General features: G+C 41.9%; 1 protein-coding gene across 6 annotated transcripts in view; it reads left to right on the forward strand.

The window, feature by feature from the left end:
- Positions 1–26,088, forward strand: part of ANKS1A (ankyrin repeat and sterile alpha motif domain containing 1A) — a 155,314-nt gene that overhangs the window by 21,292 nt on the left and 107,934 nt on the right. For all 6 annotated transcript variants that reach the window (XM_084611084.1, XM_084611087.1, XM_084611083.1 and 3 more), the window contains exons 2-3: positions 24,148–24,228; positions 25,618–25,774. In XM_084611084.1, coding sequence (XP_084467210.1) covers positions 24,148–24,228; positions 25,618–25,774 — 238 coding nt within the window. The remainder of the gene's footprint in view (positions 1–24,147; positions 24,229–25,617; positions 25,775–26,088) is intronic.

Consider the following 26,088-nt stretch of genomic DNA (forward strand, 5'->3'; position numbering starts at 1 on the left):
AAACTTCTTCCTCCTGTAAGTGCAATTTCTGACTTGTGCTCTCTTGTTCCACTATTTAAACATGAATGGATTCTCATGTTCAAAGAAGCCACTTTGTGCAGGATGTTCTCTGCTCCGAGGCCTTCAAAGGAAATTGCTTGTTTTATCTGCAATCAGCCACGTTGGTTCATATGAAAATTGAATTTGGTGAAAAACAGTGTGGGTGTGGGAATTAGGGTTGTTTACGTATTAAAAACAAAAAACAGCCCAATTTGAAACTTTAAACTTTAACCTTCAGAAACCTGTTTAAACAGGTGTTGCCTCTAATGTTGCTTTTTAAAATCATGCATGAAAAACTCATTGTATGCTTACCCAAGTCCTCTTTTCTCTCTGTGGAGTGGACCTTAAATGCTGGACCTTACCTGTGTGCTCCTTAGGATGGTGTTTGAAGGCAATAATGACTAGATCTTAGCTTTGTCTTTCAGATGAGACTTAACATTGTGCGCTTGAGGTAACTAAATATCCTTAAGTGTTTTTCACAAGTGTACGGGTCAAACTTGTATTTGGGTTACTGCTTTCTGCCTCCCTAAATTCCCCCTGAAATTTTGATTAGATTCGATTATCTTTAATTCCTTTCCCAGACTGTGTAGCATTGCTGTCTGCTGATAAACAGCTGGTGCTTTCTGCCTTAGAAATGACTGTATTTCAGGGATGGTGGAGGGCAAGTGATTCTTCACAAGCTGTTTAAGTGCTTTGGGATCCAAGTAGCTATATAAAAGTAAGTTGTTCCTACTTAGACATAACGACGGAATACAGGATTTACGTGCAAAACTTGTAGGGTAACGGAGTTTGTCCCCACACAGGGTACTTAGAATTCATTTGTGCCGTGTATGTTGGACTGATGCATTAAAACTGTGTTGGGCTCAGAAATCTTTTCATTTAGTCTTGCCACCAGAGCTAACTTGTGGCTAGCGGTACTGCATTAACAAGTCCAGAAAAAGACCAAAAGGCTTGTATCTAGCTGTTCATGTGCCCTTTCAAATAAGCAGGCAGGTGTTTTAAGGGCTTTAAGGTATGCAGCTTTTCAATATTGTTAGTTTATCTGATGCATGTTCACTCAAGAAAATAGTCGTCTTTGTTCCTGAGGAGATGGGAATCTTGCAGAAAAGGTGAAACAGCCCAAGATGAAAAGCCTGCCAATGCTGCCTTCTGAAAGCATGCAAAGCAAGAAGTCTGTCAGGTCTGTCAGGCAAAGCAGAGCCTGATTGAGCAACCTGGTCCAGAATCCATCACCTGATCTGAACCTCATAGTCACAGGATAGCTATACAGTGAAACCTGCACGAAGGACCCCATCTCTTTCTCACTACCTGTTTCATTATTTACTCCTCATACAAGCTTATAAGTATAGCACTGAAATGTGCCAGTTAAAAAGATGGGTATACTTTTCCTCCAGTCTTGTAAGACCTCCTCAGTTTTACATGACTCTTCCAAAATAGTGGGTTAGCTGATTCCCTTAATCTATAATATAATGCATGTCATCTGGACTGGCTGACTTTTGTGTAAGTCACATGTTCCAAATCTACCTGTTCTTTGTAATAGCGGTCTGTAAAGTAGTCATTACTTGTCTACGCTTCTCTTTATCTCAAGAGAGATTGAGTATGTCAGCCACTTTGGTTATGCATTTTATTGCTTGCTTTTTTCCATTGATATATTTGTGAATGTCATCATTAGGCCTATTAATGCTAGCCAAAGTGGTTAACACGCTTCCTGCTTTTTTAGGACTTTGTCCTGCAAGCCTTAACTAAGTCAATTTTGTTGCTTCCTCCCTTCTTGGTATATAGTCCCAGTAGTAAAATGACTTATTCTCCTCAGTGCTATGCTGGTATTCAAATTTAAATGCACAAGGTCAAGATACTGTATCATATAGTCTGTAAATATCCCCTTCCAAGTTGTAGTTATGTAACTTTATCCACTTTGTTTTTTACTCTCCATCTGCTCTGTGTTTCTGCTACCCATTCTGTAGGTACCCACTTAAGCAACCCATCAAGCTGCTATTTCTAAAGGAGACTGTGTGGTAAATAGTCACTTTGTCAAGTATGACTATGTATCACACAGTTGCCAGTTATCTATTTCTTGTGTCCTTGCTTTCTGTCTTTCCAGTTTGAGACAGTTATTGCCTATAGTTGATTGTTTACTGCGCCACTATTAACTTCTTAAAATAGACTGTGAAACAGTGCTTGATCACTGTGTGGCTGTATTGTCATTGATTCCAGAGACAGGGAAGATTACATGCTTGTCTGAGAATAGGGTCTACCCAAACCTTTTAATATTAGTAGTCTCTCCATACTTTTAATTCTTGAGCCTTGTGTGTTCCTTTACATTTAGTCTTGGATACTAAAGCAAACCCTTTTGCTGTAGCTTAAACTTTCACCATAAAAACTCCTTTCTTTCCACCTGATTTCCCACCCCTTCCCCCAAACGGAGACCTTTTTAGAGTCTCCTGCAAAGATAAGGGAGCAAACCACTCTCAGTGAGTGCATAGACAGGACTGAGAGCATTACCCACACAGTTCAGAGATTTAATAAACTAATGGGTTTCTGAAAGCCTGAACTTACTGATCTTGGCAATGCAATGAGGGAAATGTGGTGATTTGGGTGATTGGTCCACCCTTTTCGGTGGCTTTGGTCTCTGTAGTCTGCATGTGATTAATGGTACAAAATGATTGGTTAATTTCAGTTGCTCCTTTGAGTAGGGGAGAAACTAAGCCTGCATCTTATTTTCTTTGTTTCTCAGAGTCTTTCTTTACTCATCAGCCTGGTTCCCTGTTCCTTTCCCTTTCCAGTTCAGAAATGACCTGATGCTGACTCTGCTGTGTTACTTAGCATTCCATGCATTAATTTTAGAGGAACCCCAAGCAGTGATTTCAGACAAACAAAAGAAACCACTTTGTTACTGAAGCGAAGGGGCTTGTAATGTTACAAATGAAGCCATGGGCTAGAGACTCTCTTAGCTAAGCTGCAGGGCATGATAACCAAATGGAGCGTTCAAGGGCAGCTGTCATTGGACAGGCTGCTTTAGGGTCGGGGGAAAAGGTTTTCTGGCTGGTAAATCATACGAGTAGAGTGCTGCGCGGATACAGAATTTGTGTCCGCATCCAATCTGCAAACGTGGTCCAAGGACATCCGCATCTGCCAATGTAAAGTGGTTATCTGCAGATTTGTAGGGCTCTACAGGTGAGCAATCTGTGCTGGTGCAAGGGAGCAATCTGTGCTGGTGCAATCTGTGCTGGTGCAAGTTCTTCTGCAGCTACATACCATTTAATCAGAAGCTTAGCCAGGATGCCTTATGTTTCAGAGGTGGTGAAAATGTCATTTTTCTGATAAGCAATGAGGATGCCAGCTTTCTTCACAAAAATGCTGTATGAGAATCCGATTAGGTCTCTGGTAGGGTTTTTTTAAACAAGTCAAGAAACTACTGTTTTTTCAGGATTGTTGACATTATCTGACAAGTAACGTGTCTGTTTCATAGACTAGGCAGCTAGTTGTGTGCGATATGCTTCCTGCCATTCCAAGACATTTAATTGGTGTGTGGCTTTCATTTGATGGGGGCCGGCGGAGGTGGGGCAGATGAACGGTCTGATGAGTTAGGTAGCATGCCTATGTGCTGATCTGTAGGCTTCAGCGTTTTTTGCACAACTTCTGTTTGGCAATGTTGCTACCCTTGAACTTTCACCTTGGTGTGGCTGCTGATTGCCAAGGGGAACAGAACAGATGAGCTGTAGATAGCAACAGAAACAGCAGGGGCCAGCTATGTAGCTGCTAGCCATAATCTAGCTGAGCTTTTGAAGCTATGTAGTTCTGTATGGGAGGAGGAAGTAACCCTCCATTCCCCCACCAAAAATAAATTGGGAGGAACAGACAGTGCAGTGCAAGTTTGGTGGCTGTAGATGAAGTTAGGGCTTGTCTACACTGGCAACGCGCTTTAGCATGGCTTGTATATTGCAGCACAGCGCTGGGAGAGAAGGCTCTAAAAAACCACCTCCATGAGGGGGCGTAGCTACCAGCACTGTCTACACTGGCATGTTATAGCGCTGAAACTTGCCGCGCTCAGGGGTGTGTGTTTTCACACCCCTGGGTGAGAAAGTTGCAGTGCTGTAGGGTGCCAGTGTAGATCAGCCCTTAGAGTGTGACCAGTGCTGTTTTTGGTTAAGGCAGGGAGGAACGATAGGTGTATCTATAAAGCTGAATATCCTAGATAAGGAGAGCCCTTCCTTAGAAGGCTCTGCCATTGTTAAGATTTAGGTAGTGTTGAGCACGCTTTCGAGGGTGTTGAGTTTGGTACTTGAGCAGCCTTTCACCAAAAGATCCCTGCTTCAGCAGAGCCTGGTAGAACATGCCATCTTGACATACGGTTTGTTGTTTCCTTTGACTGCATCATAGCGACAATGTTGAGCATCTCTGCTACTCACCTTGCCAGTGAGATACTTGGGCAGATATTGTACAGAAATACTTGCTGTATTTGAATACTGACGCAGTTTATTTCTTTAAATCAGGGTGGATTTGATTTAAATCACTAATCAAGAAGGCTCGATTTAGTCATGGATTTCTACGTAAAAGTGCATTCTTGTTGGTTATAACCTTAATACATATTCTTCACAACTTTCACTTTTAGAAGGTACACACTATACCTTTTTTAAGTGATTTATTTTGAAAACTTTTCAGATTAGTTTTACAGCTATATCAGAAAGTGAATGATTGGTTATTTCATTTACCAAAGGTAATTGAAGCAGATATTTATGAAGTCATTGGGAGGTGAACTGTCTCTCATTCAACAGGTTATTCATTAATATTTGGAGGATTTTCTTGCCATGCTGTATTAGGAGAACATCACCAGACAGACATTTATACTGTTTTATTTAACTAAAACAACGTTATGTAGTCTGGATTTTTTTCTTCAACAGCAAACATATAATATTTTAAGAAAACAAGCATTTGAATTTATTAAACATTCAAGTTTTTTAAAATCAGGTTGGTTTTTTTTTTAAAACTGTTTAAAGTAGTTAAATGAAAATTAAAAAAAAAATTAAATAGACTGTCAGCCAAGTTGGCATGAGAAACTTAAAATATTGGCTTCTGTAGCTAACTCAGTCATCTTCACCTTCATTCTCCTGTTTTTCATAATCTGGAAAAGAAAAACAAACTTTCCTGTTTTTGCAGGTTCCAAACGATTTTTCAATTTGGAATGAATTAGTCCAAAGGAAGAAAATATTCCTTCTACACCAGCAGAAGCCACTGCTGCTAAGTGAGATTATCACTTCAACAATCTCTGAATTCAAGTGCTTAAGTGACTTCCACCAGTTCACTGGTGTAACTTCCTTTAAAACACCATGAGCAAACATATATCTCTTGAATGGTTCACCCTTAGCTCTGAAGTTTATTACAGTTGGCATTACGGATGGATGATTGCTGGATGTCCATGTCATAGCCAGCTCCTCCTCTTGAGCAGTTAAGGTTTGACCCTGGTACCAATATTGAGAATATTTGCAAGAAAATGAGCTGGAGACGGTGCTTGTCCCATTTGTTGTTTTTTTTTTAGTGCTTGTAATTTAACTGTCATTGCATATTTCTCTTTTTAAGATCTCACTCAGTTCCTGCCAAATTTCAACAGTGTCAACAATAAAACCGCCATTTCCCTGCGTTTTGTTCAAGGCTACAGAAATAGGCTTCAGGGTACTCAGCCTGTGTTCAAACCTTTCTCTTAAGTCCAGTGTTGAGATCTTTGGCTGTGACGGTGCCATCTATTTTTTAACATTTTGTTCACAAACTGTCATCAGATTAGGTCAGTTCTTGATATAATGCTCAAAACAGTCCACTATTGAGTTCCATTGCACGTCTTGTGGGAGAGTTAACTTGGTTCCCCCCTCTATTTGCAGAGCAGCTGCTGCTAAATGGTTGTTACGGAAGTATTCTGCAATTTCAACAACATTAGCCTTTATTTTTCTGGAACACTGAAGTCTTTGGCTCGGAGGTGCATCAAATGAGCACTGCAACCGTATGTTATTAACTTGAGACTCTCTTCACTCTTTTTTTCTAAATTTCTTCTCATCTTGGATACATTTGCAGCATTGTCTGTGACCAAGCTGCAGACTAGACATTGGAATTTTTTTCAGTTTGTTACAGCTTTTATTGCTGCTACTTGTAAGTATTCTGCTGTGTGTGCATTTCCTGGTGTATCAATTGTTTCTGAGAGGAAGACTTTCCCTTCTTCTGTTACACAAGCACATACAAGAGGATCATTGTGGACATGGCTCCACCCATCAAGACTCAGGTTAACAATTTCACCCTCTAGACCTTTTGCACGCTGCTCACTTTCTCTTTTATACACTTTATCCAGCAATTTGCCTGTGACATCTGCTCCATTGGTTGGACTGTATCCTGGTCTTAGTGCCTGAACCATGTTAATGAAGTGTGGGTTCTCATCCATAGGGAAAGGAGAATTTGTGGCATAAACAAACTGGGCAATTTTTTCGTCAATTACCTCTTTTTGTAATCTGCTGGTTCTTATCACAAACTTATCTATGGTTGTTTCTGGGTGATGGAGATTTATTTTTCTTTTTGCTACAGGTTAATCATTAATATTTGGAGGATTTTCTGTGTGACATACATGATGTGACTAAAACACTATCATTGGCAGATAACTCTGAAACAGAAAATAATGGTGATATTGAAGGTGGAGAGTCTTCAGAATCCTGTATGTTGAGGATGGGTTCTCCTAAACAAAATAAGTCAATGTAGTTATTTAATTATTACCACCATACTGCTCATTTAGTATTACTCATTGCATTCACTGACACTCAGTACTACTTTAAAGGTGAAATTGTAAAAGGATGATCTGCCTATTTTAGCTATTTATTTTTTATCACAACTGCATCTAAAATATTAGTACCATAGCGTAACAACTACATATTTGCTCAAACATGAGAATTAAAGAATAGTCCAGAAGGAAGATAGGCAGTCTTTAAGAAAGAAGTATGAAATAAAGAAGTTTAACAACCTGAAGATCCTGCATGTTCAGACATGTTCCCCTCATCTTCAGTGCGGCTTCCTCCTGAAAAGGAACACTTCTCATGATGTTTCATTAGGGCAACCAGGCCTTGCATTTCTTTGTTGTACTGTTTGCATTTTGCACACATGCCTGTCTTACCCACAGGTAGAGGAACTTCATTAAAATATTCCCAGACTGGGTCTCTTTTATGGCCTGCTGCCATTATAGTTTTTCCCTTCTTTTGAGAGAATGGTATGGTAGAACTCAAATCAATGAAGGCTGCACTCTGAAAGACCTTAAGACTTCTGGAATATGCTGCTCAAACAGTTGCACTTTTGTTTCTACTGCCTGTCCCTCCCTTCTCACATTTATCTCCAGACTTCTTCTCCTTGTCCAGATCTATTCCACCCTCAAGAATCGTCTATTCATTGAACTTTTTGAAATTTTGCACTTTTAGAGAGAGGTAAGGGGTTGACTGTGTACACACAAATTTTCAGAGGGACACTAGGGTTGAGGTCTGTTATTTCTCACTTCTATATATTGATTTATTTTGAAAACATTTTTGCTTTTAACAAGCATGTTACCTCTGGAGACACAAATCCAGAGTTTGAAAACTGCAAAACTAAGCATCTCTGATGGTATGTTCTAGACTGAGCACTGAGTCCCATTGGGTAGATAGAAAGATTAACCTAAATAATCTATATGGAAGCCCCTGGAACCCCATAAATTTGGGTCCCTAATCCATAAACTATTGGAACTCATTTACAAAACTTTTCTTAAACATTACATGAATATATTGTCTCATACTATAGAATTAGAATTTATAATCCCTGTTCCATGATGACATTATAGCTCAAAGATATCCATCTTAATTAAAATGATCTTGAGATTGTGTTTTCCTCAAAAAGCATTTTATCAAAAAAATCTGATTTAAATAAAAATCGGATTTTTATTTTATTTTTAAATCATTGATTTTTATCCACCCTGCTTTTAATGCATCTTTCTCCCGGCAGAGCTGAAACGGGAAACTTGTTTGATTCAAATGATGAGCCAGGAATCTTGACTTAACTGATGGTGCCAATTCCAGTTATCAAGAAGGGCCTATGAATTTGTCAGCTTTGGAGTATTATATATGAACTTCTCAGTGCATCTCTGTTTATGTAGTGCCCACAGAAGAATTGCACTCCCTTCTATCCACATGCACTCCATTCTGATGCTAAGTGAAATATGGGAGAGTTCCTTGAAGTACTAATAAAAGTTCACACCTCCCTGTCCCTCCTCTGAGGATCTCTAAGCACTTTGCAAATGTTGGTCAAACTTCCCACCACTCCTGTGAGGTAGGAAAGTGTGACCCTCTGTTTCCCTTCTCAAACTTGGGTGTGTAAGTTTTTAGGCACCTAAATGAATGGCTTGTAGTCCCACCCCCTCCCACAGGCGCTGAGTAGCCACAGTTGCTATTGAAATTTTAGGCACCCAGGTCTGAAAGTATTGCTCGTCACACAGTGAGTCAGTAGGTGAGACTGTCCTAACTCCATTCCTGTGCATTAGATGAATTTGTCTCCTTTTTAAAATACAGAAGTCAGGATTTCTTCCCTCTCCTTCTCCCCTCTCCTCAGCACTTTCTTGAGGAGCATTCCCTCCACCTCCATCTTTTTACTAAGTTGTGAGGGTTGAAGTCTGCAGACATAAATCTCCTGGCGAGCTGAAGGGATCCAAGGACCTGTGACTGGAACATCAACAAGCAACCCCATTTAAAAATGACTAGCTTCCCTTTCTCTCACTACCCCTGCCAGCATGCTGCTTTGTGAGGCAACTTGTAGAGGGTGCTGTTTGGAGGAGGCAAATTCACATAGAAATCCTAAATAGGGTCTTTGGCTCCACAGACTTTTCCTCTGTGATTGCAGGGCTCCTGTAGGTTTGCACACCCCTGTACAGCACCAGTTGCTGAGTGCTGACCATTTGGCCTTACCTGCACTGAGATTTGAATCTATTGCACTTTCTTGGAGAAGCTCCGTTTAGATGTGGCGCTTGTCTCCTTCCATCCCCCCTTGCAATCTATACCAGTGTGCAGAGCTCACGAAGTGTGTGAACTCGGCTGCTTCGTTATGTCGAATCAGCTGGAAATGCTCCCGTAATGTGAATGGGTTGCTGAGCGAGTGGCTGTAATGGTTCTAGGAATAAAAAGCCACGTGTGCACTCAAAGCAGGCCTGATGTTTTCCTACGGCTTTTTATTTTGTCTTCTGCTCAGAGTTGTTCTTTGATGTAGCGTAATGTGCACAAATTACCCCATCCTTTTCTGTCTCTCTTGTTACATAATGCTCTAGGTAAAAGCTGACTCCTCCCCACTCCCGCCCCACCCCTCACATATGAAGTTGAGAGAAATGCATTTTTAGTGCCAGGGGGCCATTGATAAAAGCAGGGCTATCCTTTCCGTAATGGGAACTTAACTTGGGGCTGGCGGCTCTAGAAGAAAAAAAGCCTATTTATTTTGTTAATTTGTAGCAGAATCCTGCAGTCTTGGTGGCTGAGCATGTGATTGTCAGATTTCTCAAACCAGGGGCCCAGGCTGCATAATCCACAGAAACCTTGTCTGAGATTCAGAGTAGGGGTGGGAGGCTGAGGAAAAGTAAATTTTTATAATGGGTCTCTACCGTTTTTGATCTTGTAGATTTTTGTTAGCTGGTGCCTCAGCTGGGCAGCAAAATTGTATCCTAACTTGTACAGAGTTGCTGTAGGCTGTTAAAGAGCTGCTGCGCTCCAATCCAGAGGTGGCTCTGTTTGAATAGTGGATGAAGTGATTCTGGTGTACTTTAAACTCCTCAGTGTTGTAAAGCAAGGGGCCAAAATTGTTCAACTACTGCAAGATTAGTTGTGTAGTTTTGCTGTGTGTGTTGAAATGTTGGCTTTTCTAAAGCATGTTAGTTACCCTGATGGGATAGTTGCTTGAGTCTTGAGCTGTGTTAGTGTTGGATACCCAGGTAGTTGCAAAGTATAGGTCAGTCAGCTTTCTTGGTCCAGAGCTAGTGCTCTGTAAGGGAAAATAGACATGGAGATTGGAAGGTCTTTGGGGCAGGGACTGTCTTGCTATGTCTTTGCCAGTGGGACAAGTTGTGGTCACTGTAATACAAATAGCTGAATTGGCTGCCAGTGAGCCAAAGATTAGTTTCATGTCTACTAGTGTATAAAGGTATTTAATAATTTAGGCCCTTGAGGAGAACACCTCTTGCCCCTGGTTACTGCTTGTTAGTTATGGTCCAGCCGGGTGAACCCACTTTCAGTACCAGGTTCATGCAGGGCTTTGATGGAATTTCTTCTTGGGGCTGCCAGAATTGCTCATTGGCTGGTTTAGGACATGCTGCAAATCCACACCTTTATTTCAGCTCTCTGGATCTTCTTTAGTCCCCTGCTTTCCCTATACTCTGTACCGGAGGGCGGGGGGGACTTCCTCTCTGTCAGATACTTGGGTACTCGTGGTGTGGTATGCTCTTGTGCCAGACAACTTTGTCTTGTACTGCATCTGGTGCGTTAGCTTTTGTTCCCTTTGAATGTCTTGTATGATAGTTTCTGTACAGCAAATGGACCAGTCCTGGCTTTGTGCCAGCATTTAAACAGGGAGTTGACATTGGGCATTACAACCCAGAGTAGTGGCGGGTGCACAGGTAAATACAGCCTGGTCCTGGTATAATGCAGAGCAGTGTGGGATGGCTGTTGGAGCTCTGCCAAGTTACTGTGAAGCTAGAGATATGTTCTCATGAAGGTTAGTCCACACTAATTCAACCACCGATTAACTAAATCCACTTTCAAAGTAGATTATAGATCAGTATTAAGGGGCCAATTAATATGCTTTAAGAACTGCATTGTGTGAACTCAGGTCTCGCTTAAATTTGCACGAACTAAAGGTAGTGCAAAATAAATCTCCCATGTAGGCAAGGCCTAAATACAGCATTGGCCTTGCAATTTATGTACCCTCAAATAAGAGTGGGCCCTTGAGCTTTCAGGATAGAGCAGTGAGTCCCCCCCCTTTTTGGTCCTGATGCTGGAGCAGAGGGGTGAAGGAATCTGGTAGCAGGGTTGTCCCCCTACTGCCAGTCCTGCCTCTGGAAGTGAAGAGTTTGCTGACGATGGAGGAGCCCCAGACAGCTGCTTGTCTTGCTCTTGCTTAAAACCAGCCCCATGTGCCTGCCTTGTAGGAGATTGCAAATGTTTCCTTTCTGTTCTGTGTGTCTTGCACTTAAAGTGCGATAGGATTAAGTTCTTTAAGCTGACCGAGTGATATATTGTGACACTGGAGCGATGTAAGTAAATTACTCTGAGTGAGTGATGGAGTAAATGTGCATCTTAAATGAGAAATGGAGGGTTGATTAAAACTGTAAGCCCTATTTTAGCCTTTTGACAGGCTTAAATGCTGTGGAAGGATAAAATGGAACTCTTGAAATTCCCCAGCAGAACAAGTCATAACACATCTCTCCCTTCTCCATGTACTCTGGAAAAAAGACACTGGATGGATTTCTTGCAGGGGGTCAGATATGTCTCAGGGCTTTGTATGTACTGGAATTTAATGTGAAGGTAGGAGGGTTAGAAGTTGATCACTTTTTGTCTCCAAGCAAAAAGGGCATGCACAGGAGGAAAATTCCAGAAGTAAATGCTTTTAATTCCATCCGCAAGGGTTTGAATCTCCTTAACTACGATGTGCGCATTTAAAATATGCACCACGGTCGGGGGAGGGTGGTTTGTGATTAAACCGCAGCAGAACCGCTTTCTTGGTCAGGTGACAGATTGAAACGATCTCTGAAGAAAGGAACCAAATCGCTCCCAGAATCCCTGAACTTTCTCAGTGTGATTGGTCATTGCCCCAGCAATGTTCAGAACTGGGCCTTAACAGCCTGGCTTCTCCTTGAGTAATTCAGTAAGTGTCCATCTGTATGCCTCAAATCTTTATTTTCAAACTCAGTGCTGATTTGCTTCTCTGTGGTTTTGTCAGACTACATATCTTCTACCACCCGCCACTCCTAGAGGAGAGAATCGGTGCCTCTTAAAAGGGAAGTTTTGCCTCGGTGGTGGAAACTGGGCTGGGTGACAACTTGGCTTGGAACCAAGCTTCACTTTCATTTATGCAAAATCTAAAGGAGTACTTGTGGCACCTTAGAGACTAACCAATTTATTTGAGCATAAGCTTTCGTGAGCTACAGCTCACTTCATCGGATGCATAATCTGCAAAATCTGTTTCTTTTGGCTTCATTTTTTTAAAAGGAAAGAAAAATAAATCTCCGTATTGGCATCTTGGATTTAAAAAAAAAATAAATCTTTTTTTCTGTACAAGCTCACCCCAAATTTTTCTTGGTTATAGTAACAGCGTAAAGCTGCTCTCAGATTTCTCCTTTCATCCGTTCTGGTTTCCTTTCTCACAAGGAGTTGAGCTGGGTCACTTGCTGTAATGCTCTGAGGTGTTTTTCTTAAATATGCCTGGGTTTTCATGTTTAATATGCATATAGAATTTTTGCCTTTTTTCTTCCTATATTAACCATTCTTCTCCCAAGTTTGGCTGCCAGGAAGGCTCAGATAGTTAGTTATTTGCTTTAAAGATAGCTGATGTGGAATTAAGACTTGCTGATGTTAAACTTTACTGCTTGCCTCTCCCCCTTGAGGCAGCTGCCTTCAGAATTCAGGCCTCTGTTTCCTAGAGCCATAATTGTCTCTCCGTTTTGAGTTAAAACTCTCTCGGGTCAGCCCAACATAAAGGACTTGCAGGAAAACACTAGGATTGTGTCTAAAGGATGTTGCCTGAACCTGGAGGCCTGATGATGGTGGTGAAGTCTTATCCCTAGAGGAATTAAAGGCGTCTCTCAGATTGCCTGGAGAGAGTCTGCTTGTCCTGTGAAGCATTCTGCTGATGGGTCTGATTGCTTTGCTCGTTAGATCCTGCGTGCAACATTTTATTCTGCTTGTTCTGTCAGCCTTTTGTCAAATTCACTTATGGCATCCATTGTGATGGAGACTTTGCATTCTCAGCCCCAGTGTCACATCCTTAGTAATGTCTGGGTAGGTCACCTGTCTTTATGCAGCCTGTCTTTCCTGTATTGGTTGGCAGTGATGGTTGCGGGTTATTGGGCCATGTGATTTCCTGCTGTATATTACTTGGATGGGCACATCTTCAGTAAAACCCTAATTCTAAACTATATCAAAACAAATAGGTCCATTGGAAGCAGTGTTATTAAATACAGCTGGGTAGTTCAGGTATGGATTGTATGGAAACCTGCATTGAACGTCCCAGAACTACCCATTAGAAGCTAACAAATCTACAAAACTGTCTACTTAAAGGCTTTTGTCAGTAGGTATGGCTGTTTAAGGGAGGCTGGGGAGAAACACTTCCTGAGTACCAGAAACAGTAATGCTGCTTGTTAAGATGTAACTTTTAAATAAACAAACTCGTCCCATCCTTGTTGTTCATAAATTAAGGATCCTCCTTTTGCTGAGGACAACACCTGATCAAGGAAACCACTTAACAATGTAAGATGTGGGGTTTTTTGTTGTTTAACAGGCTTCCATTGCTTAGTTTTCAAGATTTCTGTTTACCAAGGTGCTTTTGGAAAAGATTGTGTGCACTAGTAAATCTTTCTCCTTTCCCTGCACTTGAAAGAAATTTCCTGAAAATAGCAAAATGCAATTAGAGTAGGGGAAAGCACTGCCAGCATGCCTTCACCTGCTTGCTTTAGCTGGGAATACCACAGTCAGATACTCCTTGTTCTGTCTCTGTGAATGCCTGCCCATACCCAGGCACTCCCAACAGGTTGGGCATGCCTTTCTGATGTGGGGGGAAAAAGGGTGTAGTCTAATTGTTACAGCCTGTTCTTTGGGTCTATTTATTTCTTGTTGCTGTTCTGTGGTCTCCTGTGTGTGAATTAGTTTCTCCTCAGATTAACCGGTTCTGCTTTGCTCAGACTGACACACACCATTTAATTTTGGAGCTGTGAAGTTTAAACACAGGAAGTGCTGACTGGATAGAAATCTAGACCCCCACAGAAATCACTTGCATGTTCCCCATGGGTAAAGTTTTTGTTAAATACCCCCCTCTCCCCCAGTATGTGGGACATACTTTCTTCATACATTTTGGAAAGACCTCACTCATTATTATATATGTACTGTTCAAATTCTGCAGTTAGTAAATACCTATACATTTAGTGTATGCACCTATATTAATTTTGAATGTTTGTCAGATGACCACTAATAACTGTTCAATGTGTTCCGACTGGAGGGGGTGGCTTAACTATCAAGTGGAAATATCCAGATTTCCTAGAACCATGTGTTCAAATCCTAGGCGGGTCAGATTCTCTTCTTGCAGTTGACTCTCTTTTACATATCACTTTATGTGCTCAGCACAGATGTTAAAGATCCCAATGTGGTTTTCATTGTAGGTACTACCAACTTTTCTCTCTCCTGTTCTTGTGCAATGTGCTGTGTGCTAATTGAGCACCTGTCTGCTGCCCTCCAACCAGAAGTGGCTGCATTTCAGTAGTGCATCTTTTCATAGCATATGAAGAGCTCTGAAGCCCTTTGGGTGGAGGGAAGCACTATGTAAGTAATTGAGCACCGACAATATAAAACTCTTATTCTGCATGTTGATTGCAATAATCAGGGTGTTCTGCCACTTCCAATCTGTGCAATTGCAAACCTGAATACATCACTGTGGCCAACCTGATTCCAGGAACAACTTGTTTTGCATGGCTTAGACACAGCAATGTTAGGTATCCAAGTCTGAGTTGCCAGTTTAGTTAATTGCTTCCAGTGGCAGAGTAGATGACAGATACCACCTGGATATGATTATTGGCGATGATGAGGTATTCCGTGTTTGTGCAGTCACAAATAAGATTGTCTCTGTCCCATTTGTATGTGCAGCTGCCATGAATTGCCATCTGCCAGGAACTCATCGTGCAGGACATAGAGTAAAGGTACTGCTTTTCTGTTTGCCAGATATATTGCTCCTTTCTGCATCCTAATAGGTCTTGTCACTGGATGGTTTTGGTTTTCCCCCCTTGAGCTGATGCTATGAATGCTGAATTTAGGGTACCAATGGGTGGGTACTATTGAAGATGCATTCCTACATCCACCCCTCTTCAGGGAGCAGCGTGTATTGTGTGGCCAGCTTTGAGACGACGTTCAATCTGCAGTGTCTGCCTGAGCTTCGCAAAGTGATAGTGCTGTCACTGTGGGAGGATTAGGACAAGAAATTTGGGATCTAGGGCCCCAAACAGCAACAAGTCAAGCAGTAGGTAGCATCGAGCACAGCTGGTAGCTGCCTGGATCCGTAGCAGGCACCAGAGAGTAGAAGTGGCATTGCATTCTCACAGTGCCCTTTCAGGTCACATTGTGTGACTTGGGAGAATGGGTGGCTGGCAGGTAGTGACTGGGAGTCATTTAACGCTGACTTCACTAGTGCATACAGTGCATGTTTTCAGCCATGTGTGGGCCCCACAGTCTTGGTAGATCCAAGGCTGCTATAGTCTGTCTTCCTCCCCTTGTCATCTGGATGAACTCCATAGCCTGTCCTTTCTGAGTCGTTCTCATACAGGGGTAAATGCTGATGCTGAGGAGAAGAGCTTAGTGCCTGGAATACTTAAGGCTTCATAAAGCATTCCTGACAACTTTGGGAATGCTCTGTGATCTAGCTCCTGCTTCCTTTAACTGTGTCCTTTTTTTAATCAAAACAGCTGGCTGGGGATGGCCCCTCTGAGGTCCTTGGTAGCTTCCAGATCTGCTGCTAGTGTGTGTGTGTGTGTGTATTTACTTTTAAAGTCCTGAGCTTATGTTGTGGACACATACAGCATAAATGTAGATATGACACATTGCTCCACTGCATCCTCTCTGGTCAAACGTCCTGCATCACCCTTCCATACCCGTTCAAACACAGCAAGTTGGCTTTATAGCCTCTTGCATCCCACAAGAAGGAAGAGGAGATTTTTGATCTAAACAATAGTCCACCCTCAAAATAACATGACTTTGTGACAAAGGTCTCCCTTATTGAGTCTCTATTAGCTGCTTGCTACCCTATTTTGTAAAATGCTTGGCAATATTGTGGTGATTGAAATATTCAATAACTCATTTATTTAGCGTTTCTCTTCTGGTAAAATTTAAGGCACAAATGTTAGTGGGAGAACATTATACGTGACAAATGCTTCCCGTACAAGATTGGAATGTTAAGTGACACTTAATGCATGCATTTAAAATGCCTGTACTCTCTGCAATGCATTATATAATTATGCTTTGGATTAAATGGCCACACACATCTGATACAGTATGTCGGAATTTGTTTTCATAATTGATAAGGCACTTCAGTTGTAAAATGCTAAAGCCAAGCTTTATAATAATTTGTCTGTTTGAACTCTGTTAGGTTGCTGGAAAAATATTTTCCAATGAGTTTTTTTCCCCCCCTAAAGGTACAGAAGGCAACATGGACTCCTTCTGTTTAAGATGTTTGTCCCTTTGACAGCGTTGTCTCACAGTGAAAGCACAGGACGAGGAGTCAAAGGTTGTACTCCCAGTTCTGCCATATATTTATTTTCCAAGATTTCCTATCTGTAAAATAGGCATAATAATAACCTACCTCACAGCATTGTTAAGAAATATTTATAGCATGCTTTGAAAATATAAATCACTGTAAAAGTGTCAGGCATTTGCTGAGGTACATTGTGTTCATTTTCCATGCCTGTGTATGTATGGCAAATACGAAAAGGTGAGGACGGTCTTGCATTAGGAAAGCTAAGATCTGGTGTCTTGAGGAAGTAATATTAACTCTGTATTCTACACTTTGAGAATAATGGGTGGTATGAGCTCATAAGTCTCCAACTCTAACTACTATTATCTCAGGACCTGAGCTTGTAGTTGAGGCACTGAATGAGGTTTCAGAACATCTGGGCTTAATTGCCAGCTGCTAGGCCTCCTTTGTGACCTTGAGCAAGTCTCTTACTCTCACTATTCCTCAATTTCCCCACCTCTGAAGTAGGGATAATTCTACTTCTAGCACCTTTTGTCTCAACTATTTATAATGTGAATTCTTCAAGGCAGGAAAACTGCCGTATGCTGTCTGTACAGTGCCTAGGACAATGCAACGCCAATCTTAATTGGGATTTCCAGATGCTCCTTTAATATGAATAATAAATGAGACTCCAGGTTATGTATTGGTGACTCTTCTGTTACTTGCTGTTGGAAAGTAGCGCTGAGGTACTTTCGTCTTGATCCAAGCACAGCACTCCTGGATGATTTTCTGATCAGCTACTGTGGGCAGAAAGAAGTAGATGGTGAGGCGGGGGGTGGGCAAAATTAGGTTTGTTTTAAAAAAAAAAAAAAAAAAAAAAAGTGTGTTTGGGGGGCAGTTAGTGTCCTAAAGCAATGTGCCTTATTCAGATATTTTCCCCAACAGGAAGCTATAGTTAAAATGCCAAGGGCCAAAGGTACTTGCTGAAGCAAGAGAAGCAGAGCAGAAAAAACTGTATGAAGAGGTGGATGTTATAACTTTTAGGACTTGCCTTATTTCCATAGTGTTCTTCCTTTTTAAATGCATTTAATATGGATATCAGAAACATGTAAAATTCTTCCTTAGCTGATGTCAAGAAATGGGAGACCAGTCCCAGATTATTGTCGCTGGGAAGTTGGTGTCTTCAGAACAAAGATTAATATTATAAATCGAAAAAACTTTTTGAAGTAAGGCTAGGGAAAAAACCAAACCATTCACAGAAAGCTAGTCAGCTCTGCTTCAAACCGTCTCTGCTCTTTTAGCTGTCTGAAAATTATATGAAACTTGTATTGCATGATTCTTTCAACGCTGTGAGGCGCAGAATATTATAAGAATGCTGTTTTGTTTTTCTTTAATCAGGGAAATAGCTTAATAACAATGTCTGCATGTAACACTTCATACAGTGGACACAGTTTCCCTCCATCATTTCAATACCTAAGAGTATAACTGTGTTCACTGTAGATCTCAAAGTAGCTTAATATTTTTATCTCCGGTTTACGGATTGGGAAACTGAGGAATTGTGCTTTAAGCAGCTTTCCCAGTGCTCCCCAGCAGAGCCAGGAATAGAACTCAGGTGTAATGACTTCTAAGCTGGTCAGCGCTCTTCTGGCCTACTGCGGGCAGGGCATAGTATTATTAGAGGTGGGACTTCATGAATTTTAATCCCAGTTCTGACTTCCTTTATGGCCTTGGGCAGCTAATTTTAATGCTACTCTTCCAGTTTTCCCCATCTATAAAAATGGGGGTGATGCCCCTGAAAGGCAGTTATTCCCCTCATTTCATTCCTGTCTGTATGCTGTTGGCTGTTAGGCTTTCTCTTTGGAGACGCAGGCCCATATCTTGCTCTACCTTATCACAGTCAAAGGTCAGCGATTGAAGGCAGAAGTCAGCTGAGTTTCCATGAAAGGAGGCTGAGCCCCTCAGACAGGTATGCAGTGTTCTGATTTCCCATAGGTTCTTCCTGTCTTCAGCCTGTAAAGCCAACTTAATTAATGGGCTTTTAATGTCTGATTTTTTTTTTTTTACTGCTGTATGTGTTCTAAAATGCCTCTTGAAATGGACTGTTACAAGGAGGAGTTATGCACTATCATTTCTTCATCCTCTGTCCCCAGGAAAACAAACCTGTTAAAAAGATGGTGTTAGCTGAACAGGGTTTGACAGTGAACGTCACTTGGATACTAATGAGTCCAAAGTCAGTGCTTAAAAATTTCAAAATGCTTATGGGAACAGTACCATCTCCAACATGATATAAGAATCATCCACCTTCTGACAGTGAACACAAGTACAAGTACAGAGCAATGCAAACCTGTTCTATTCTGTTGTTCTGGGCTTCTCAGTGGCTCTGCGCACACCAAGTATTTATCTCAGTTAGTGCAATGGCTTTCGAATTGCTTGGCACCAAAGATCTGCACTGCTTCTGTTTCCATGATGCAGAAGCTTTGGATTGTCGTCAAAATTGCATTTCCTTTCAGTTTTCTGAATGTGAGGGTTCAGGTCCTAGAGGACTTTACTTCAGGGCTGGTCTTTGGTGTTTTTTGCAAAATGTCAACTTGCAGCAGAGGAGAATGAATCCTTTGCAGGGAGGACTAGGGGTGTATTTTCTGGCAATTAAAAAAAAAAAATGCCACAATCCAGTCCTCCTAGTTAGAACAGTACCAGATTGCATGAGAGACTACTAAAAAGAACATGACTCTTCAGAAGCCTCTTTCAGATCGAAAGATAAAAGCCAGCCCTGGCAAGAATGGTTTAGCAATGTTGGATGGGAATGAACTCTAACAGAGAAAACTGCATGTAAGTGTTCTCTCTCTCTCTCTCTCTGAAACCTTGAAGCCTCTTGGTAAGTCCTTTTAGACTCTGAGGGTATCAAATCCCCATTTGAGAGATCTTGTTACTCGATGGGTGCGTTTGTGTTCTTTATATCAATGGACATGACCAACAGATTATTCTGTAGCTTGTAACTCTTCCCCAATATGTAATAACTTTCTTCTGTCACTTGTAAAGGCCTCTGTTTTCTAACTACACCAAATTTCTAAGCACTGTAACACTTGCCAGTTAATTAAAACTTTATCTGAGCCTCCTATGACAACTGCCTGCTGCCTTTCCCACTCTGGCTTTCTGTCCGCAACCACTTTACAATCACTCTTGACTACATAATGCTTAACTTTAACCCCTTAATATCCGCGCCGTAAGCTCCCTCAGTTGTGCGGTCAAAGGGTGGTGTTCCTTGCAACAGTTCTGTCAGTGGGTATGTCCATGCTGCTAAGAAAAACCTGCGGTACTGAGTCTCAGAGCCCAGCTCCGTTGGCTCAGGCTGGAGCTGCAGGGCTAAAAATATCACTGTAGACTGTCCTGCTTGAGCTGGAGCCCCCAGGCTCTGAGAGCAGGTGAGGGGCCTGGGTTTCAGAGGCCAGGATCTAGCCTGAGTGCAAATGCTTACACTGCTATTTTTAGCTCTGCAGCCTGAGCCTCCTGAACCAATTGACCTGGACTCTCGCAGGTTTTAATTTGTAGTGTAGGCATACCCACTCTTTGTACAGGTAAGGTATGAGGTGCCACTCAGATTGTTCCTCTTCTGTAACTATGCCAGATACTGCAAACGGCTCTGAGGAAAAGGCACATCTTCCACAAAGAAATACTCCCATCCCAATGTCCTCTCAAAGTCTGGTCTCTGCAGACCATAGTATGTAGTCACTTTACTGTGTCTAGATCTGATAAGAAAAAACTCAGTATCTCAGTTTGTGTCAAGTGCCATGCACTGATCCTTTCCTAATAAACAAAGATTTGGTTTCTAGGAAGGCTTAATAATTATATAGCAGTTTTAACTGAGGAGGAGCTGAAGATGGAGCAAAGGGAAGAGAAGACTAATTTACTTCCGTCACAATCCCAACACCTAAGGATAAATGTTTCTCTTTTTGATCCCTACTTCATTCTAGGCCTTGGGATGAGTTGACCTTTTTTTGACCAAGGTGGGCTAGTTGGAGTTTTATTTCTTTCCATTAGTAAGAATAAAAAGTCACCTGTTGCAGACTATGGGCACCTTTTATTGCTTTTTAAAAAGCAAAATTATACCATAAAGACTCCTGCAACAGCCAAACCTCCTCATAATAAGAACAAGCCAAGCCTTCCTGGTGGAAATACTCCATCTCCACATTCAAGGTCTTGCCCTCTTCCCTGTTTTCCTAGTAAGAAAAGTGGTCTCTGCATCTGTAAAAGATTTACACTCTGATGTCAGAAGTGTGGCTGCTTCAGAGCTCTGAGACTTTTCTTCTGAGCCAAGTATGCTATTGCTATACTGCTGTGACCTTGGGCAAGTCGCTTGATTTTCAGTCTCCGTTTTCCCCATCTCTGAGATGGGGATAATAAAAATGATCCACTTCATGAAGTAATTTGAAATCTTCATATGAAAGATACCATAGGTACTAAGTGTTGGTGGTGGTTAACTGCAGGCATTGGGCGCTGTGTGTGTGTACACAACATGAATCTATACCCCTCTGATTTCCTATCCTTATGCCAAGTAGCTAAATTTGCTCTGGTTTTGTTCAGGTTAGCACAATCTATGAAAGAGGATATGCAGATACAACATTTATAACCTTGCCCAGACTAAAAACAAGTGGCTCTGCCATAATTTTAACCATTAATTGCCACTGTAAATCCAGCAATAAATTGGCTGGGTAACCACACTCCATGAGCCCACTGCCAAATGGAAACCACAGAGCTCTAGAATTGACTAAATCCCACTCAGGCTTCATGGCAGCTGAAAGTGGGAGGGCACTTCCTGGATTCTGGCCTGTAGTTTATTCTGTCTGAGCTGACGCAAAGATGTCTTAAAAGTTCACAGCCAGGGCTTTAACCCTGCTTCTCAAGTGATGCTAGCAGTATCTGCGGTACTGTACGCATTCAGTGACCACTTCATTTTCATTCATTCTGTGCTGCAGGAAACAGGGACTGGAAGAAGTACTACTTGAGGGCTAGTGAAAATACTGTATGTGAACTGAAGGCAAGAAAGGCAAGAATCCTTCCTATAGATCTCGCCATGTGGGTTTTGTCTTCTAGATTACATATGCTCCACAGTAGTGCCTTGATACTGGTCTTGTATCGGGGAAATTGCATTGCTTGTACTTTCAAAATTCAAGATCGGTGAATTAACAGCAGAGCTGGGATGAATCACCCAGGCCTTCTTGACTCTCAGCTTCAGACTTAGTCCACTAGAGCAGTGGTTCTCAACCTCTCCAGATTACTGAAGCCCTTTCGGGAGTCTGATTTGTCTTGTGTACCCCTAGTTCACGTCACTTAAAAACTACTTGCTTACAAAAATCAGACCTAAAAAGATGAGTGTCACAGCACACCAGTACTGAAAAAGGGCTGACTTTCTCAAATTGACTGGAATATAAATATTGTACTTGAGCCCGTTTGTCACTTGTAAGCCTAGTCTGAAGCTTGAGCCCCAGGTGGCAGGGCTGAAGCATGTAACTTAGCTTTGCGGGGCCCTGGGCACTTGCCCCGCTTGCCACTAAACCTGTCCCGTGACCCCTCCCCCATCCGGGGGGCTGCAACCCTCCTGGTGTACCCATGATTGAGAACCACTGCACTAGAGCTCTTTATCTCGTCTCTGTATTTGGTCCTAAGAAGTCTTGACTTTCAGGCCCCTAAGCCAGTCCCTCTGAGGATGGAATGCATTGTACAGTTCTAGGAACAATTCTATTCTGGGGACCAGATCATCTTACGCACTGTCCCTAAGTGTGTTCTGAGGGGGAAGACAGCATGGGCTACGAAAAGGGAAGCCAATATTCTTGCGTTCCAGTCATCAATGAGGTGTACAGCCTAAGGATTTATATTGTCTGTCTTCTGAGGTAGATATTGAGGACTATGCAGTTTATTGTGTAGGGATGTATTTGGATAGGACATTTAAGTAGAAGTCCCATCTTCTCTTTGTGCAAGGTAGATTTCATGGCTTGCTCTTCCCCGCCAGTGCCCTTGGCCGTTGTTTTTTCTCTACACTGCTTATTGTCCTTTATCTATGTCTCGAAGGCTTTTTATAACAGTCTAACCGCTGGATCACGTGGGTTCTCTTGATGGGAACAAACGTCAATGATGTATTTTGTGGCTGGGGAGGCCAACTTAAGTTTTTGAGCATGTTTGTCAGAATGAGGGAAGCAAATTGTTTGGTTTACATTTGAATTCCTGCTTGGTCTACATAGGACTCTGAATTGGTTTGGTGCCCTTCCTGTGTTACCCCAGTTCCTTTCTGCTGAGTTGATGCAGTGTGTGGGGGGTGGCATTTTTCTGGCGAGCGGCCCATGAGTAATGACTGTTATAGAAAACCTAATGACTGCTTGTGTTGCCTGTGTATCGTACCATGAGCCACAGTGATTACGTGCTGTGGAGGAAATGATATTGTCAGCCCTGGTTCATAAACAGCAACAGTTCACTCTTATTTTAAGACAGTGCAACAGGGGAGGGGAGGAGGGCAACCAAGCACCAGTCCTGCTTCTCTTTAAAAAGCCAAACAAAAATGCCTATGGGAGGCTTTCTAGGCTCAATTAATTAATCATACTGTACTTTTGAATGCATCGGTTTCAAAACAGGCCAATGTGCAGCAAAAAGGGGCTTATAAAAGAAGGCACTCTTAGAGATGGAAGTCTACAGCTTTCTTTGGAAGCATGTCTGAGTTCAGATGTACCCATCCCATCTTTTTAAAAGCAGGTTTAAGTGCTGGTGAAAGCTGCCAGACATGGCAGCCCTAGAAATTGAGTTCCTTCTACTACTACATCATGGGCAAGGGTAGTGCGCACTTCCTGCCCACATGCTCTCTCCCCTGGCTGTGTCAGTATATTTCAATCCTGTTCTAGATGGGCTGCTTCTAAGGAGTAAGAGAAGATTAATTCTCCATGGCCCATTAAGTTCTTGGTCTCACTCTGCCAACAAGGCAGGCCAGTTGTGACAGTAGTTCTTGGAGCTGCTCTGAGACCACCTACTTGTTTCACACAGACTCACTAACAGCTGTCAGAGGGAGATTATTTTTGGTCACCACTGACTCAGAGTGGACTTGCATAAGTGATCTAGAGATGAAACGTTCTGTATCCCATAACTAATCTCCCACTTATGTATCCTTTAATGGTTTTTACCATTGAGAAAAGGGACCTCCAGCTGACGAAAATCCTTCAGAGAAGGGAGAGGATTAGTTGTGGGTTGATGGTGTGGGGTGTTGAACCTGTTCTTGTGGTTAATTTTTAGATAGACTTTTGCCACCGATGTTCCTTTAAAACTTCTTAATGATCTAATGTACTGTTGAGAAGCCTTAAGGATATTCATTGGTGAGGGAATAGCAAACCTCTGGCTGCAGAACTCAGATCTTTGGGAGGAATGCTGAGTAGTGAGTCTACTTAATGACTCTGTTATGCTTTGTAACGTTTGTTACCCTCGTTTAACACAGCATTGTGCAATATCTGTTCTCTGCCTTACTGCAGTTAATTGCAGCTGCCAGTCCATTATTATGGCTTGATTTGAAATAAGAGACTTAGCATAAGAACTCTGCAGAAACTTTTCCTTTTCCTTGCCAGCTGGCTGCCTCTAAATTTGGTACATGACTTATTGTTTGAGATTTTTATCTTGCAGCATCTGGAGGGGACCAAATGTGAACTGTGTTGACAGTACTGGATACACTCCGCTGCACCACGCTGCTTTGAACGGCCACAAGTAAGCAATTTTACTATAGTGCCTCTTACCTTAAAGTGCCTCTGGAGAGAGAGCGTGCACTATACAATTCCTTTATTCACAAGTATGCGGCTGCCTCAGAGATAGAACGGGGCAGTGGTGCAGTACGACACCACCTTCAGGACAAGAAGTGAAGAACACCAGATTGCGGTGAAATTGTACAGACATATTTTGCAGAATGCAATTAGTCAGACTTAAAATTTGGCTAGGATGCTTGGGCTATCTCGAACACACTTTCATCTTCAACCACAACTGATGAACGCCTATTGTTGTGGAACTCATCCAGAAGAGGATCTCTCCAGGAACAGAGCCCCGTAGAATCCTACTGGTGTATGTGTGTTAATGCTGCCCCTATGTGCATGTCTATTACAATGCTGTCTCCAATTACTTGATCACATTTTCTTAAATACAATACAATAACATGCAGTTTTTCTAGTCTTTAGTACATGTGTAGAATCTTGGCTAGTAGTGAACAGTGATAAGATGATGTATTGAAACTTAAATAGCCTTAAAAACCTAACTTTTTGCCTCAAAGCTTTTTTCCTCAGTTTTACTCGGCTTGTACCATGACCGTAGGAGCTTGCCTCCAATAGGTTTTTTGCACTAAGACACTCACTCAGACACTACCAATGCAGGTGTAAAAAGTGACTCACACCAATGCAACAAATTGACACTGGTGCGACTCACATTGCACAGCTGTGCAGCATGTCTGAAGAATAGGTTTCCACCAGTGTGACCAAAATGATCACAAGTTTAGAAAGTATGACCTATGTGGAAATTCTTCTAGCAAAGAGAAGGCTGAGGGGAGATACAAGTCTTCAGATAACAAGTTGTTATAAAGAGGATGGTGATCCAGTGTCCACAGAGGATAGGACAAGAAACAATTGGCTTAATTTGCAGCAAGGGAGATTTAACCTAAATCTTAGGTATTAGGAAAACGTTCTAACTCTTAAGGATAGTTACACACTGGAACAGGTTACTTGGGGAGGTTGTGGAATAGCCATTGTTGGAAGCTTTCAAAAACAGGTTAGACAAACACCTGTCAGGGATGGTCTAGGTATATTTAATCAGCACAGGGAGATGGACTCAGGACCTCTTGAGGTCCTTTCCAGCCCTACATGTCTATAATTCTTCGGCAACGCTTTGTGGGAATTTTTAAATCCACAAAACTTTAATTTTGATAAAAAGAAATTATTACTGTTCAGATTTGGGGGGGGTGTGTGTTGTTTTTTTTTTTTTGTGGTTTTATGTTGTGTTTGTATACCACTGTTCTTGAGCAGCCTAAACTTTTTGGGTGCTAACTGCTAAACAGTACCCTTTTTGGTTATGTTGCGACTGAGTATCTTGGAGACTCATAGCCTTATTTTCCAGGGACGTGGTGGAAGTTCTGCTGAGGAATGATGCGCTAACCAATGTGGCGGACTGCAAAGGTTGTTACCCTCTTCACTTGGCAGCCTGGAAAGGAGATGCAGAGATAGTAAAACTTCTCATCCATCAGGGACCCTCCCACACTAAAGTGAATGAACAGGTCTGAATATCTTCCTCCTCCTATTGGTGTCTAATGTACCAGCAGATTTGTACTCCTAGGGTGGAAAGGAATGTCAGCCGTATGACACAAGGTGCTGAGCAATTTGGAAATGGATGGGTTTGAATGTTGGAAACACTGTTGCTTGGTGTGGTGCTCTAATTCTGATGGGTTAAATCAAATTTTGAGTGGTTGGGTGTGAAAGTGAGCAGTCAACCACAGAGTGCCTGGGAAGTGGTGATCTGCTCTCCTACTGGGTTTTCAGAACAAACACTGGCTATTATTTATTTCCTCTCCAGTTGCTGGATGATTAAGTG

The sequence above is a fragment of the Lepidochelys olivacea genome (assembly GCF_965140295.1).
Source record: "Lepidochelys olivacea isolate rLepOli2 genome assembly, chromosome: 21".
NCBI classification, from domain to species: Eukaryota; Metazoa; Chordata; order Testudines; family Cheloniidae; genus Lepidochelys; species Lepidochelys olivacea.